The 17,773-nt window shown below is 43.1% G+C and overlaps 1 protein-coding gene across 3 annotated transcripts in view; it reads left to right on the plus strand.

The window, feature by feature from the left end:
• Positions 1-17,773, plus strand: part of LOC126412813 (cytochrome P450 4C1-like) — a 510,424-nt gene that overhangs the window by 368,967 nt on the left and 123,684 nt on the right. Inside the window, exons 9-12 of one of the 3 annotated variants that reach the window (XM_050082596.1) lie at positions 8,177-8,245; positions 8,658-8,829; positions 11,262-11,441; positions 15,973-16,280. The exons of 1 other annotated variant lie outside the window; for it this stretch is intronic. In XM_050082596.1, the coding sequence (XP_049938553.1) occupies positions 8,177-8,245; positions 8,658-8,829; positions 11,262-11,441; positions 15,973-16,130 (579 nt within the window). In that variant the 3' untranslated portion in view covers positions 16,131-16,280. Of the gene's footprint in view, positions 1-8,176; positions 8,246-8,657; positions 8,830-11,261; positions 11,442-15,972; positions 16,281-17,773 lie in introns of those variants that run through there. One more of the 3 variants, XM_050082597.1, reaches the window with a different exon arrangement.

Raw genomic sequence — 17,773 nt, forward strand, 5'->3', positions numbered from 1 at the left:
AAAACGAGAGTCGGAATAAACTCAGTTTATTACATTAAAATGGGTGATAAATGGTTTGCCAAAGCTTAATAATGGTAAGCAAACGCTTTGGCATGCCTAGGATTGGAATATTGAGTATGATTCAAGAGAACACATGTCAGGATAAGCAATTATATTCAAGTAAGTCGTAGTGTAGTTGCCAAAGGGTTAGATTGTGAAAAGAGAAAGCGCTACAAGACCATGCGTTTGCATTTATGGCCGAAGTTGGAAGCATACTGAACCACTAACTACAGGTAGGTCTTCTGAATGAAGCTTCAAATTACTGAATCTTGCTAAAAAATTATTCGACTTTCCCTACCGTTTTTATCACTGTTGCTGCAGGATTGTTGTTGCTGTTGTGGTCTTCAGTCCCGAAACTGGTTTGATGCAGCTCTCCATGCTAATCTATCCTGTGCAAGCTCCTTCATCTCTCAGTACCTACTGCAGCCTACATCCTTCTGAATCTGCTTAGTGTATTCATCTCTTGGTCTCCCTCTACGATTTTTACCTTCCACGCTGCCCTCCAATGCTAAATTTGTGATCCCTTGATGCCTCAGGACATGTCCTACCAACCGATCCCTTCTTCTAGCCACGTTGTGCCACAAACTTCTCTTCTCCCCAATCCTATTCAATGCCTCCTCATTAGTTACGTGATCTACCCACCCAATCTTCAACATTCTTCTGTAACACCACATTTCGAAAGCTTCCATTCTCTTCTTGTCCAAACTATTTATTGTCCATGTTTCACTTCCATACATGGCTACACTCCATACAAATATCTTCAGAAACGACTTCCTGACACTTAAATCTATACTCAATGTTAACAAATTTCTCTTCTTCAGAAACGCTTTCCTTGCCATTGCTAGTCTACATTTTACATCCTGTCTACTTCGACCATCATCAGTTATTTTGCTCCCCAAATAGCAAAACTCCTTTACTACTTTAAGTGTCTCATTTCCTAATCTAATTCCCTCAGCATCACCCGACTTAATTCGACTACATTACATTATCCTCGTTTTGCTTTTGTTGATGTTCATCTTATATCCTCCTTTCAAGATACTGTCCATTCCGTTCAACTGCTCTTCCAATTCCTTTGCTGTCTCTGACAGAATTACAATATCATCGGCGAACCTCAAAGTTTTTATTTCTTCTCCCTGGATTTTAATACCTACTCCAAATTTTTCTTTTGTTTTCTTTACTGCTTGCTCAATATACAGATTGAATAACATCGGGGAGAGGCTACAACCCTGTCTCGCTCCCTTCCCAACCACTGCTTCCCTTTCATGCCCCTCGACTCTTATAACTGCCACCTGGTTTCTGTACAAATTGTAAATAGCCTTTCGCTCCCTGTATTTTACCCCTACCACCTTTAGAATTTGAAAGAGAGTATTCCAGTCAACATTGTCAAAAGCTTTCTGTAAGTCTACAAATGCTAGAAGCTTAGGTTTGCCTTTCCTTGATCTTTCTTTTAAGATAAGTCGTAAGGTCAGTATTGCCTCACGTGTTCCAACATTTCTACGTAATCCAAACTGATCTTCCCCGAGGTCGGCTTCTACCAGTTTTTCCATTCGTTGTAAATAATTCGCGTTAGTATTTTGCAGCTGTGACTTATTAAACTGAGAGATCGATAATTTTCACAACTGTCAACACCTGCTTTCTTTGGGATTGGAATTATTATATTCTTCTTGAAGTCTGAGGGTGTTTTGCCTGTCTCGTACATCTTGCTCACCAGATGTTAGAGTTTTGGAATTATTATATTCTTCTTGAAGTCTGAGGGTATTTCGCCTGTCTCATACATCTTGCTCGCCATATGGTGGAGTTTTGTCAGGACTGGCTCTCCCAAGGTCGTCAATAGTTCCAATTGAATGTTCTCTACTCCGGGGCCTTCTTTCGACTCAGATCTTTCAGTGCTCTGTCAGACTCTTCACGCAGTATCGTATCTCCTATTTCATCTTCATCTACATTCTCTTCCATTTCATAATATTGTCCTCAAGAACATCGTCCCTGTATAGACCCTCTATATACTCCTTCCACCTTTCTGCTTTCCCTTCTTTGCTTAGAACTGGGTTTCCATCTGAGCTCTTGATATTCATGCAAGTGGTTCTCTTTTCCCCAAAGGTCTCTTTAATTTTCCTGTAGGCAGTATCTATCTTACCCCTAGTGAGATAAGCCTCTACATACTTACATTTGTCCTCTAGCCATCCCTGCTAAGCCATTTTGCACTTCCTGTCGATCTCATTTTTGAGACGTTTGTATTCCTTTTTGCCTGCTTCATTTACTGCTTTTTTATATTTTCTCCTTTCATCAATTATATTCAATATTTCTTCTGTTACCCAATGATTTCTACTAGCCCTCGTCTTTTTACCTACTTGATACTCTGCTGCCTTCACTACTTCATCCCTCAGAGCAACCCATTCTTCTTCTACTGTACTTCTTTCCCCCATTCCTGTCAATTGTTCCCTTATGCTCTCCCTGTAACTCTGTACAACCTCTGGTTCTTTCAGTTTATCCCGGTCCGATTCCTTAAATTCCCACCTTTTTGCAATTTCTTCAGTTTTAATCTACAGTTCATAACCAATAGATTGTGGTCAGAGTCCACATCTGTCCCTGGAAATGTCTTACAATTTGAAACCTGGTTCCTAAATCTCTGTCTTACCATTATATAATGTATCTGAAAGCTTCCAGTATCTCCAGGAGTCGTCCATGTATACAACCTTCTTTATGGTTCTTGAACCAAGTGTTAGCTATGATTAAGTTATGCTCTGTGCAAAATTCTACCAGACGGCTTCCTCTTTCATTTCTTAACCCCAATCCATTTTCACCTACTATGTTTCCTTCTCTCCCTTTTCCTACTCTCCAATTCCAGTCACCCATGACTATTAAATTTTCATCTCCCTTCACTACCTGAATAATTTATTTTATCTCATCATACATTTCTTCAATTTCTTCGTCATCTGCAGAGGTAGTTGGCATATAAACTTGTTCCAGCCCGGTTTATGACTCACAGAGCGTTCATTCGCTCCCGATTAATGACAGCTTTCTTTCGAAGAGCCTTCTTTTTGGGTGAACATCCATTTCAACATAGGAAACTGTAATCTAAATTAATTAAATCACTGGTACTGATACATATTTTATTTATCGGCGGGGATTAATGTTTGCGATTTGGTTGGACTCTTTATTGCAGATTTTACATCGTTTACGGGACGATTTGGGAAAGAGATGTGTATAACAATACTGATATCTTTTTTGGTCGCCATTGTGGGTGGTGGTGATGATGATTGGGATAGTACGCCTGCTCCAAACTCTACCCTCCTGTGTCTCAGCTATCGCTATCGGATCCTGACCTCGCTATACATGAACGCTTTTCTTTTTTTATACCCCGTGCAGGGTTCCATGCCTGACTCATTTGTAGACCAAGTTGGACCCTCTTTAATCACCCAATCCAGTGAGAAGAAAAACTATGTAACTCAGTTTTGCTGCAGTCTTCGGTAGGGTCAGTTTTTATGCTATGTTCTGCACAACAGCTCATTTGGTGGTGTGGCGTACCTCAATGTAGCAACTGTATTCATCTGTCTTCTTTTGGGCAAACAGTTTCCCCAAGGTATGCCTTACAGCAATGAGAGGAAATATGGATGGACCTTGAAACTATTAGGCCCAGTAAAGCGTTAAGTAGGCTTTCTCAAATCAGGGGTCTACCAAATCGCCTGCAAGTGTGGCAGAGCAAAAATTGGAAAATTATATACATGGTGAAAGAGAGGTGCCGTGTACGTAGGCATCACATTGAATTACGCCACACCATCAAACGAACATGGCCAACTACAGTATAAACCACAACAACACCAAGAAGATACTTTGGCAAGCTTTCTCCATCTGGGAGTGAGTGATTAAAGCCATTGAAATTAGAGTCCAAGAGGTCTAATTAATAAACATGGCAGCTTACATCTCATTTAGGCACTGCACCTTGCATTGAGCCTTCAACAATAAAATCTTCCCATGCAGTGATGTCCAAAGCAGTAGCACGGAAACAGGAGACCGCAATTCAGAGCTGGGCACCGCTACCCCCACCACCGCCGCCACTCATTGGATCAGCCACACGGACAGTAATAGGAGGCGATTGCCTGAGGGTGTAACGGAGAACATACGGGGTGGTCCACTGATAGCGACCGGGCCAAATATCTCACGAAATAAGCATCAAAAGAAAAAACTACAAAGAACGAAAGTCGTCTAGCTTGAAGGGGGAAATCAGATGGCGCTATGGTTGGCCCGCTACATGGCGCTGCCATAGGTCAAACTGATATCAACTGCGTTTTTTTTAAAATAGGAACCGCCATTTTTATTACATATTCGTGTCGTACGTAAAGAAATATGAATTTTTTAGTTGGACGACTTTTTTCGCTTTGTGATAGATGGCGCTGTAATGGTCACAAACGTATAAGTACGTGGTATCACGAAACATTCCGTCAGTACGGACGGTATTTGCTTCGTGATACATTACCCGTGTTAAAATGGTTAAAATGGACCGTTTACGAATGGTGGAAAAGGTCGATATCGTGTTGATGTATGGCTATTTTGATCAAAATGCTATGTATGCTCCTCGGTATCCTGGACGACATCATCCAAGTGTCCGGACCGTTCGCCGGATAGTTACGGTATTTAAGGAAACAGGAAGTGTTCAGCCACATGAGAAACGTCAACCACGACCTGCAACAAATGATGCCCAAGTAGGTGTTTTAGCTGCCGTCGTGACTAATCCGCACATCAGTAGCAGACAAATTGCGCAAGAATCGGGAATCTCACAAGCTTCGGTGTTGAGAATGCTACATCAACATCGATTGCACCCGTACCGTATTTCTATGCACCAGGAATTGCATGGCGACGAATTTGAACGTCGTGTACAGTTCTGCCACTGGGCACAAGAGAAATTACGGGACGGTGACAGATTTTTTGCACGCGTTCTATTTAGCGACGAAGCGTCATTCACCAACAGCGGTAACGTAAACTGGCGTAATATGCACTATTGGGCAACGGAAAATCCACGATGGCTGCGATAGGTGGAACATCAGCGACCTTGGCGGGTTAATGTATGGTGCGGCATTATGGGAGGAAGGATAATTGGCCCCCATTTTATCGATGGCAATCTAAATGGTGCAATGTATGCTGATTTCCTACGTAAAGTTCTACCGAAGTTACCACAAGATGTTTCACTGCGTGACAGAATGGCAATGTACTTCCAACATGATGGATGTCCGGCACATAGCTCGCGGGCGGTTGAAGCAGTATTGAATAGCATATATCATGACAGGTGGATTGATCGTCGAAGCACCATGCCATGTCCCGCACGTTCACCGGATCTGACGTCCCCGGATCTCTTTCTGTAGGGAAAGTTGAAGGATATTTACTATCGTGATCCACCGACAACGCCTGACAACATGCGTCAGCGCATTGTCAATGCATGTGCGAACATTACGGAAGGCGAACTACTCGCTGTTGAGAGGAATGATGTTACACGTATTGCCAAATGCATCGAGGTTGACGGACACCATTTTGAGAATTTATTGCATTAATGTGGTATTTACAGGTAATCTCGCTGTAACAGCGTGCGTTCTCAGATGTGATACGCTCACAAAGGTACATTGGAACAACCGAAATATAATTTTCAAACGTACCTACGTTCTGTATTTTAATTTAAAAATCCTACCTGTTACCAAAAGTTCGTCTAAAATTGTGAGCCATATGTTTGTGACTATTACAGCCCCATCTATCATAAAGCGATAAAAGTGGTCCAACTAAAACATTCATATTTCTTTACGTACTACACGAATATGTAATAAAAATGGAGGAGTGTATTTAAAAAAACGCAGTTGATATCCGTTTGATCTATGGAAGCTCCATCTAGCGGGCCAACCATAGTGCCATCTGGTTTCCCCCTTCAAGCTAGACAAGTTTCGTTCTTTGTAGTTTTTTCGTTTGACGCTTATTTCATGAGATATGTGGCTCGGTCATGATCAATTGTCCACCCTGTATAGGGGGCGGACCAAAGCAGAGCACCAGTCATCAGGAATGACTAGAAAACGGCAACTAATCCGTCTGTAGAAATATTGTTGAGATAAGACCGGCGGATACCCAAAAATTCTGTAAGGTATCTTCGTCACCTTTGACTGTTAAAATTGCTTTACTTATAACTAGATATGGGAATTAAAGTCATTCGGCCATTTTTAAAGCACAACAATTCCGTACTTTAGCAGATGTGAAATTCAGATACTATCAGAAGTTCTAAAGCATGAAATAGCTCCACCTGAGGATGACACTGTAGACTGGAACTACAATATTGGATTTTGTAGTAAGTGATTTTAACATTCAAAGACGACAGTGACGTCCTTTAAAGTACTGTATATGAAAGTGAGTTCCATCCAAGAAATCATAATATCTTCCATTTATTTCTTAGTACCGTGATCCTCGTACTATTTGGATTATATGCGATCGCACAGTGTTAGCTTACAGAAGTAACACACTTGATACAGTTCTGAGCTGCCACACTGTGGATTAGAGGATGATTAGATTTAGTAATGAATAATTCTGAGACTTAATAACAAAACACAGTAAAGTGTTCATCCACACTCACATGCCAGTAGTAACTAAAATATGTCCACAGAACAGATTGTCGAGGAGAAACGATACTTCCAATAATTCAAAAACAAGTTTCCTCACTGGTGCTGGTTTTCCGCATTGGGTACGTGACTACAGATTTATATTTTAAAGTAACCATCCTCAGTGAGAGCCAAACATAATTTTAAGGCAGAGTAATGTAAATTAATTTGCCACTGTAATGTGTTAATAGGTAGTACCGCTCCTCACTCAGTAACTTGGATTTTTTTTATCTGTATTTTAAGAGCAGCGTAAATATAGTGTGAAATTAAGACTAGGATCTTTATCGATGAAGCCGCTTGCTAGATGTTGGACTAATTATACAGCATGGTTCTCCACAATCCAAATTTGGATTGAATATCACAGAGCTATTACTAGATGTGGTCCTGTTGGAGGTGGCACGCATTTGCCTTCCTTTGACAAGCGAGGTGACCTACCTAGCCTTTAATAGGGAGTACTAGACTACAAAATTAATTCCATTCATAGTGCAAGTCTCCGTTTTCCACTTTAACTATCTTTGCTGCGGATGAAATAATGAACAAGTAATGGTGAAAACTGTAGGGTCTGTCTAGGAACTTGTCATTCGTAGTATCCAGTATGCCACGATCTGCGTGTACTCTTGTTTCACCATTCACAAATAAAGATAACTTTCTTAGACATTAGTCGCTCTAGGGTATGCGTTAAAGAGGCTGAACTTCAGTACATGTAAGGCCTACAAAAAGGTCCTTCCAGTTTAAATTATCGCCATCGAGTAGATAGAAGCTTTCTGGATACTCTCATATACTTCTTAACTGTCATTCACGCCATGTCTTTTTCTCTGAATACCGATTATAGAGGGAGCCTTATGACACAAAATCAATTAGCAGCTATTTTAGAGCATTTAACCTCTCGGCAACGGAGGACTTCCGAAAGACTGAGCACACACGCGCGTTTTGGACGATGAGTGGATCGTATCCTATTTCGAGGAAATGTAACCCAGATAAGAAAAGATCCTCCGCTGAATCGGTGAGCGAGGAACTTTACGCTAAACACTAACTAGAAAAAGCGATAAGATGGTAGGACGTGTGTTAAAATGTCAGGGAACAACTTCCATGGTACTGAAAAAGTTGGCACCAGGCTGCTTCGATGAAGTCAAAAGAAGGATGACTACAGAAACGTGAGCAAATATGGAACACCAAGTGAGTTAATCACTGCGCCATCTCATTCGGTGAAGTTATTTTAAGAACGTTCTGTTCTGTTTCCTCTGTTGAAGATTCACTGTCTAAGCAGATTTAAATATCTTAATAATGTGATATAAGTTTTGAACAGTCAGTAATCTTTTCATGTGTTTTAAAATATTTCAAATAGATTAAACAATAAACTTAAAAAAATGTCCAGTATATTGAATGCTTCCGAGCTTCAGCGGCATTGCTGTTTTTCGTTAACTGTTCCACAAACTCGCAAGGATCTCTAGTTCCATTATCATTGCAATAATCCGGTTTGACGCATCTACGTTTCTATCTGTGTTCTCAAGGGTCACGACACGACGTCGGTTGCCATGTCGTGGGTTCTGGTTCTGCTTGGACACCATCCTGACATCCAGGTGAGTTAAAATCTCTTCCTATCCTTCTGTGTACGTTTCATTTCAAAATTATCGCAGCAAGTGTTTCATTGTCAACTGTCGCTGGTTTTCAATCACATTCGAGTAATTCTAACAATGTTGATCGAAATTTTGGATGGAATATGAAGATGGAAGCTAAAGGAGATACAGCCGTGTAATTGCTGTGATGATATAATCCAAAATAATAATTCATGAGCTTCTTGTTTTGTCTTCATTAGCGTTCGAGCGCGCGCGTGAGTGCGTGCGTGCGTGTGTGTGTGTGTGTGTGTGTGTGTGTGTGTGTGTGTGTGACAGAGAGGGAGAGAGAGTGTGTGTGAAAGAGAGTGAGGGTTAAATATTGTTAGTTGTGAGTCGTTCTGTATCGTTTCTTACCAATGCTGTTTGCTTCCTGTAGGAGAAAATCTTCGCTGAGCAGGACGACATATTTCAAGACAATCCTAACAGACGTCCAACTACACATGACCTGAACAACATGAAGTACCTCGAGATGGTCATCAAGGAAGCTCTGAGGCTCTACCCAAGCGTGCCTGGCGTCAGTCGCCGAGTGACGAAGGAGATTGAAGTTGGTAAGTATACCACATTGTCTTCATTGTACGATTGTCGTTGGTCTTCCACAGCATTCAGACAACCTCTCTCTGCAAACTCATCTAGTGTTGATCCAAATTTGACTCCTTGCCAGTTTATGGTCTAATACATATCGACAATTTAAGTATGAAGAACCAGATGATGAGAATAAAAGGCTAAAATACGTCCTGCTTCAAAATATAAAACAGGGTTAAGAACGAGAGAGAAATAATCTTACATTTGTGGAGTCGCTGGATTTCGCACAGCCATTACACACTGATTCTTCATAGCTTGTTTTTCCGTCTTTGGAACTAAATACATCACTGAATCTGCGTATCAGGGATCCGAAATTTTGTCGGTAGGTTTGTGGAGATATGTGGCTTTAGATGTCTGGGCACTGGTCATGTCACTTGCTTAATTAACGGGCCGCTGATTTTCGTACGTTGTGATAGCGACCTTGACGAGTTGCGTAGGGTTTACACCAGGCGAATTTTGTCGTCGAGACATAGATGTCAGCTTCCTATAATGATCCTCAAACCACTGTAGCACGGTTCTAGCTCCGACACACGGACCATTATACTGCTGAAAAATGGGATCGCCGTCGGGAAGACACCAAGTATGAAGGGATGAAGATTATTCGCAGCTGTCAGTGTGTCTTCGATTACTAGCACAGGTCCTACGCAATGTCTCCCCTATCTCCCACAAGTCTGCGTCCGTGCCGCGATGCACGTTTCGAACCGTTCACCTCGATGACGGCGTTTGTGGAGACGATCTTAGACGTTGTTGTTGTTGTGGTCTTCAGTCCTGAGACTGGTTTGATGCAACTCTCCATGCTACTCTATCCTGTGCAAGCTTCTTCATCTCCCAATACTTACTGCAACCTACATCCTTCTGAATATGCTTGGTGTATTCATCTCTTGGTCTCCCTCTACGATTTTTACCCTCCACGCTGCCCTCGAATACTAAATTGGATGATCCCTTGATGCCTCAGAACATGCCCTACCAACCAGTCCCTTCTTCTTGTCAAGTTGTGCCACAAACTCCTCTTCTCCCCAATTCTATTCAATACCTTCTCATTAGTTATGTGATCTACCCATCTAATCTTCAGCATTCTTCTGTAGCACCACATTTCGAAAGCTTCTATTCCCTTCTTGTCCAAACTATTTATTGTCCATGTTTCACTTCCATACATGACTACACTCCATACAAATACTTTCAGAAACGACTTCCTGACACTTAAATCTATACTCGATGTTAACAAATTTCTCTTCTTCAGAAACGCTTTCCTTGCCATTGCCAGTCTACATTTTATATCCTCTCTACTTCGACCATCATCAGTTATTTTGCTCCCCAAATAGCAAAATTACTTTACTACTTTAAGTGTCTCATTTCCTAATCTAATTCCCTCAGCATCACCCGACTTAATTCGACTACATTCCATTATCCTCGTTTTGCTTTTATTGACGTTCATCTTATATCCTCTTTTCAAGACACTGTCCATTCCGTTCAACTGCTCTTCCAAGTCCTTTGCTGTCTCTGACAGAATTACAATGTCATCGGCGAATCTCAAAGTTTTTATCTCTTCTCTATGGATTTTAATACCTACTCCGAGTGTATCAAAAATGTGATTCATCCGAAAAGCCGACACGTGTCCATTGATCGACGGTCGGGTCCCGATGGTCCCCTGCCCACTGCAACCGTAACTGACGATGTTGATCGGTCAACATGTGAATTTGTAGGGGTGGTCTGCTGCGGAGCTACATTTTCAACAAATTATGATGAATGGTGAGCTCCGAAACACTTGTGTGTGCACCAGCATGGTGCTCTTTCGGCAGAGATGCCTCATATCACTATCTATCATACTCTTTGCAGCAAACAAGCCTCAGAAGCTCAAGTTCTGTGAAGAGTCGTGGACTGTTCTTCTACCTGTTTCCGTAGATGCTCGCGACAGGAGCACGTGGACATTCGACTTGCTTCGCCGTTTTTGAGATACTCGTTCACAGGCTCTGCGTAATAATAATCTGTCAAGCCTGCTAATCGCAACGTATATCCCCATTTGCAGCCCATATCTTCATCAGGGCGATCCTCCGTCCGTGTCAGTTGCTTTTACATATTTTTGTTCCAGCTTCGCCAGCACCGCTTCCAAGTGGCAACCACGTTGGGCAGTGGTCGTAATGTTTTGGCTTATCAGTGTATAGTGAATAAGGTGAAGTCATTGATCTGCCTCAGGCATGCAGTACGTATAGAGATTGTAAAGTTATTACAGTAACGTTTTAAGTTTACTTTTACAGTTGATTTCATTTTAATTAGGAGTCAATTAGAGACATTGAACCACCAGCATTAACTGTTAGTCTTATCTGCTGAATGTAAGCATCATGCCAGTACTGTAAAGAGCTCAATTCCATGTAACGAATGCAATTCGCTGGCCTCACAGGAGGCTACACTGTTCCTGAGGGCTGTACGATACTCCTGAACATACGCCAGACTCACCGCGACCCCGACCAGTGGCCAAACCCGGAGCGCTTCGACCCGGACAACTTCCTGCCGGATAGGATGCAGGGCAGGCACCCCTACGCCTACGTACCCTTCAGCGCTGGGCCACGAAACTGTATAGGTAAGTGTGCAGCAGCTGTATTAGGACCATATAATTATTTGTCAGTAATTACTTTTGGTAGTTAACTGAATATAGCCTAAATGTTGTTGAACTTTCATGCGCAAGCTATGTAATACTGTCAATAAACTGTTTTTAAAAAAGTCTCTCATAGTAGATGTCGCGATATTACTGTGTTCTCACAGAATCACATGTGCAATATTGCTATAGGAACGAGGTACAATAATATAATTTAAAAAATTCCATTAAATCGCTTGAAAAATGCTGTTATAATAGGTTTATAGGATGTGACTATAGAATTAACATGAGATAGATTTCTAATATTTCACTGTGTATTTATCAGACTCTCAAGTAATTTGGTCGACAGAGACTAAAATGTCTGAAAGGGCCTCCTTCTTGAAAATGAAGTAATGTAACTTTTCATTTTAATCACGTTGCATTTTTTCCGGAGATCCTGCCCTTTAGCAAGTGCTTCTCGAAGATGCCGGATGGGGAAATCAGATGTAGATACATTGATCAGAAGTATCCGGACACCCCTGTGTAATGCGGGATTGACCACCAGATGAGACGAGGGACTGACTCACCAAGATAAAAGAAGCAAGAGGATATTGTGTTTTCTGTTTCAGTAACAGCTGAATGGATCGGTCAGGCGAGCTCAGTGATTTCGAACGTGGACTAGTCAGTCAATTCCAACTGGGTAACAAATTCATCAGGAACATTTAAAACCACTGAAGTTGACGGTGGAGTGCTTGAGAAATGAGAGAACGAGAAACAACCACAGCTAACCAAGACGAGGAAGTGCTCATACAGTCACAGATAGGGAGCATTCGAGTATTGTGGAGGATGATTGTATATCTTTACATGGAATCAACGCAAGGAATCTCTCGTGAGCTCCATAGTGCTACCAGCAGTTCAATGACTGTTCGAAGGGAGATAGAAAACATGGGTACAATGTACGAGCAGCTCTGCACGATCTATGTACATTCTACATGGGAAAGAAAATGAAGAAAAAACCTTCGCACCACTAAGGAGTTATCCGAATTGGTCAGAAATTAGTAGATGTAAATTTACAAACAAATTACAATTTTTAAAAAAAAATTATTTCTTATGCAAGAGGAAGAGCTTCACAGATTCAGCAAGTCAACTACGCGATGGTCCACCTCTGGCCCTTGTGGAAGCAGTTATTTGCCTTGAAATTGAAACACAGGTAATAGATGTCCTTCTGAGGAAGGCCGAGTAAACTGATTATTATGAAATCTATGTGTGATCTACAACAGATAGAGACAATAGGAACCGACTGAGTACTCACCGGGTCTACAGGTAGTAGCGGAAAATAATGTCGCGGGCTGTTCAATCGGCTATTTATTTCACACACAATCAAAGTTTCTTTTTATATTCACCGTTAAATTGTTCTGTTTTTGAGGGCTCTCAAGGTGAATGGAAGGGACAACGGAGGTGAAATGCTGGGTGAGATTATTCACAACGGTCTGTTGATCACAAAAAGGATTTATCAAACATAAATGTAAATAAAACTCTTCCTGCGGTATACAATCTCACTAAATAAAAACCGAGCGAGGTGGCGCAGTGGTTAGCACACTGGACTCGCATTCGGGAGGACGACGGTTCAATCCCGTCTCCAGCCATCCTGATTTAGGTTTTCCGTGATATCCCTAAATCGTTTCAGGCAAATGCCGGGACGGTTCCTTTGAAAGGGCACGGCCGATTTCCTTCCCAATCCTTCCCTAATCCGAGCTTGCGCTCCGTCTCTAATGACCTCGTTGTCGACGGGACGTTAAACACTAACCACCACCACCACTAAATAAAATGCAAAATCCTCAAGCGGTCTAAAGGTTATGTTGGCAGCACAAGCCTACGAGTCTACGAAGACCTCTGATCTCACTGGGGTGAACTTCATGTAACTCGTAATCTCCCAGTTACGCATGCTCATACATATACACACAAGGAGGAGGTGAGAAAGAAAACTGACTGTATAAAAAGAAAAGAAATGAGAACATGTGCGCTCTCTTTTATCACAGGGTATGCGGTAGACGCTGAAGCGAAAAGACAAAAAAATTGAAAAAAGTTATATGAACAAACTAGTCGCTATCAACGAGTTAAAGCATAACTGGATCTCCAGTTTTATGAATTCAAGTTTCTTGACCCATTTCATTATGTGTTATACTACTTAGAGTGCCGACTGAATAACGGAAATAAAGGGCTCTAGACCAACATGGATACAGGAGTCTGTCATTTTGACGGAAAGCGAAATGCGCACCGCATGTTCCCATACATGGATAGAACCCTTTCTTCTACTTAGATTAAGACAAATCCTATGTTTATTGTTTCTTGTCATCTCTTGTTTTATACCCGCTTCGACACTTTTAAAGTATTCGAAGGCTGCGGGCATTTTTTCTAATTTCCTCTTTAACTGCAAACACCTTATTGACGGGGCAGGTCTCTCTATACGCTTGTTGAAGCCTTTCTCCCTAGAGAAGTTTTCAGCTTGGATGTTCAAACAATGTGCCTGTACCACCGTCCTCAATAAAAACAGCGTATATGCAACAGTCCTAATGATTAGCCTCGAAAAAAAGTGGATAAACACTGATGACGACTAAGGCAAAGAAAAAGGACTTACAGATGCTGGAACATAACTGCGCCCGAATAGAAAGTGTCATGAAGTTTCCGAGACAGTAGAATATATTTTGCTTTTGAGAGACACAATATAAAGGGGAATGATTATCCAAAGAAAGCAGATTATACACTTTCTTTCAAGGGTCAGATTTCAACCAAATACAGGACAAGTGAAGATATCCCAGGTGTATGAGGGGGTTTGCTAACGTTAAGAGTTCGTACAGAACACGTGTGAGAGAAAGTAATGGATACAGGAGTGAGCTGGAGTCTGTGGGGTGCTAGGATTTTGACGAAGTGCTTAAAATTGGGAACAGTGGAGGCCCACTTAACATTCACATAGGTGAAAATATACTGGATGAGTGATTCTGTTGATATAATTATTAGTTTTCTCTATTGTAACCTTTATTTAGGATGCTTGGTAGCTGGGCATTTCTCCTTAGTGTTCGACTGTTAATAACTTCCAAGGGAGTACTACATTATATAAAAGACCTCATGGTATAGAATATACACCAACTCCATCCGAAGGCCCAGAGGTAACGACCGACAATCGTGTCATCCTCAGCCCATAGACATTACTGGATGCAGATATGAAGAGCGTTGAAGCCAGCACGCCGCTCCCCCGGCCCTGAAGGGTCGTTTAGCACTGACTACAGAAATATATGGCTTACGCTCGGCCATTATACCCAGTTATTTTTAACTTTCTACGGACAGTCATTTGTCTAGTACTTTTCAACTCATGAATGATTCCGTTCGCTGGTTTCATGCGATTTTTTACAACCACTCTACGCAATGCTCTCCGAAACTGATACTGGGGCAACTCTGGTGCGCAACAGGCCATAGATGTCAAAGACGAACGATGGCTGCGGCGATATGTACGGGCGAGCAGACGAGCGATTGATGAGTAAGTGGCCATCTGAATGAACCAAGGGACTACCAACAGTGCCTCCTCAACGACCGATCAGTGAACATTGCTGCTTGTGTACCTCGGCAGCAAGCGCCTGGCTCATGCACCCAAGCTGACTGTTGTTAACCGTCGGCAATAGCTTGAATTTGAACACCAGTATCGCAACGTGACGTCCACTGAGTGGAGACAGGCGACCTTTCCAGATGAAGCACGTTTTGTGCTGCACCATACAGATGGCCACTGTCGTGTACAGCGCGAAATGCCTGAAAGTGAACATCCTGCAACTATCTTCGGAAGCTTCCAGGACAGAGGGCGCTGCCTGGATGATTTCGTCGTTCTGGGAGGCACGATGGATCTATCCTTACGAACCATGTCCACCCTCACATGCAATTTGTTTTTCCTCGGTTTGTTGGCGTCCACCAGCAGGGCAACTCGCAGTGTACGTGTGTGGTTCGATGAGAAACAGGATCAGTTTACCATATTCCCTGGCCAACAAACTCCCCGGATTTAAACCCAGTCGAGAATCTGTAGGATCACATCGACCGGGCTGTTTGTGCCATGGATCCTCAACCGAAAAACCTAGAGCAAATGGCGACGGCACCGGAGCCAGCATACCTCCACATCCTTGTCAGTATCTTCCACAACGTCACCTACTCTCTTCCTGCTCGCCTCGCTGCGGTACGCTCTGTAAAAGCTGGCAATTGAGACTTTTGACAGGTGGTCACGTTAATGTGACTGGACACTGTACTTGATTGTCGGCCTCTCGTTGCATCTAGTTGTGTATTCCGCGTTACATAGCCCTCTCTGGATACATTCGATCAGATAGTATTAAATACGTACATACAGGACATAGCTTAAGAGCTTCTATAGTTTAATCTTAAGTGTATGATGACTTCTAACATAAGGGAACAGACTAGAAGTTAGCCATTAGTGTTTCTATCAGCCAGCAGCAACTGTTTAGTCTGTAGTGAACTGTGCTGTGTCTGTTGGAATTCTCAGGCCAGAAGTTCGCCATCCTGGAGGAGAAGTCGGTGCTGTCGTACGTGCTGCGCAACTTCCGCGTGGAGACGGTGGACAGGCTGGAGGACCTCAAGCTGATCGGCGAGCTCGTCCTCAGGCCGATGAACGGAGTCAACCTCAGGCTGCAGCCGCGGTAGCGCAGAGTCTGTGGCGGTGCCTCTGCCTGTCTCCTGTGAAGTCCGCCAACAGCACTTCACGTCATCATTTTTTCATCTTGTAAGCTGACTATTTTAATAACCTTGTATATCTTTTTACAATTTATTCAATAAATATTATTTTGTCATTTATTTAACTTGATGGAAACACATACACTGATGAGCCAGAACATTATGACCACCTACCTGATAGCCGATATGTTTACCTTTGGTGACTCATCCTGGCATGGAAACAATGAGGCCTTGGTAGGTCATTGGAGGGAGTCGGCAACACATCTGCACACACAAGTCACCTAATTCCCGTAAATTCCTGGGAGGGGGCGATGAGCTCGACGCCACGTTCAATCACATTCCAGAGTTGTTCGATCTGGTTCGAATCTGGCTAGTTGGGGTGCCAGCACGTCAATTAGAACTCGCCACTGTGTTGCTCGTTGCTCGAATCACTCCATCACACCTCTAGCCTTGTGAAATGGCGCATTATCTTGTTGAAACATGCCATTATCGTCGAGGAACATGATCGTCATGAAGGGGTGTACATGGTCCGCAACCACTGTACAATACTCCTTGGCTCTTCCGCCACCTGCACTGGATCCATGGGTGTCCCCGTGAATGTTCCCCAGAGCATAATTGAGCCGCCCTCACCTGTCTCCATCCCATACTACAGGTGTCAAGGAGCTGTTCCCTTGGAAGAGGACGGATTCGCACCCTCCCATTGACATGATGAAGAAGATATCAGGATTCATCAGTGTTGTAACTGCGACAGGGACTCTCGCGGGGTTGCCGCTAACGAAAACACGGCGGGACCGACGGGAGCGGCGCTGGCCGCTGTGACCGAGCGGTTCTAGGAGGTTCAGTCCGGAACCGCGCTGCTGCTACAGTCGCAGGTTCGAATCCTGCCTCGGGCATGGCTGTGTGGCAGGTCCTTAGGCTAGTTAGGTTTAATTAGATCTAAGTCTAGGGGATTGATGACCTCAGATGTTAAGTCCCATAGTGTTTAGAGCCATTTCAACCGACGGGAACGGCCCGTGAGCAAACAAGAAGGACGAACGGGAATGAAAGGACAAGCACGACGACAGACAACCGCCGGCCGAAGTGGCCGTGCGGTTAAAGCCGCTGCAGTCTGGAACCGCAAGACCGCTACGGTCGCAGGTTCGAATCCTGCCTCGGGCATGGATGTTTGTGATGTCCTTAGGTTAGTTAGGTTTAACTAGTTCTAAGTTCTAGGGGACTAATGACCTCAGCAGTTGAGTCCCATAGTGCTCAGAGCCATTTGAACCATTTGACAACCGAGCAAGACACCGAGATCTGCAGCAAAGTACTAAACCACGGGGTCACAAAAGACAACCTCACGAGATCAAAACAACGACGATTCGTAAAGGGAAGTAAGCAAACACAACATAAACACGATGTCTGTAAGCGAGATGTCAACTGAATCAACGCGAATAGCAGACTGCCTCGCTCAGTGAGATGCAGCCGCCTAAATACACAACAGAGTATGTCCCTATTGGCCGCTGGGACCACATGCTTCACAGTGGCGCCCCCACGCTAGACTCGGGGCCAGGAGCACGTGCAGCCACGGCTTATGGCGCTACTGCTGCGCAACCTCTAGTGGTTATCGAGGTCCA

Source organism: Schistocerca serialis, chromosome 7 (assembly GCF_023864345.2).
Source record: "Schistocerca serialis cubense isolate TAMUIC-IGC-003099 chromosome 7, iqSchSeri2.2, whole genome shotgun sequence".
Taxonomy (NCBI): domain Eukaryota; kingdom Metazoa; phylum Arthropoda; class Insecta; order Orthoptera; family Acrididae; genus Schistocerca; species Schistocerca serialis.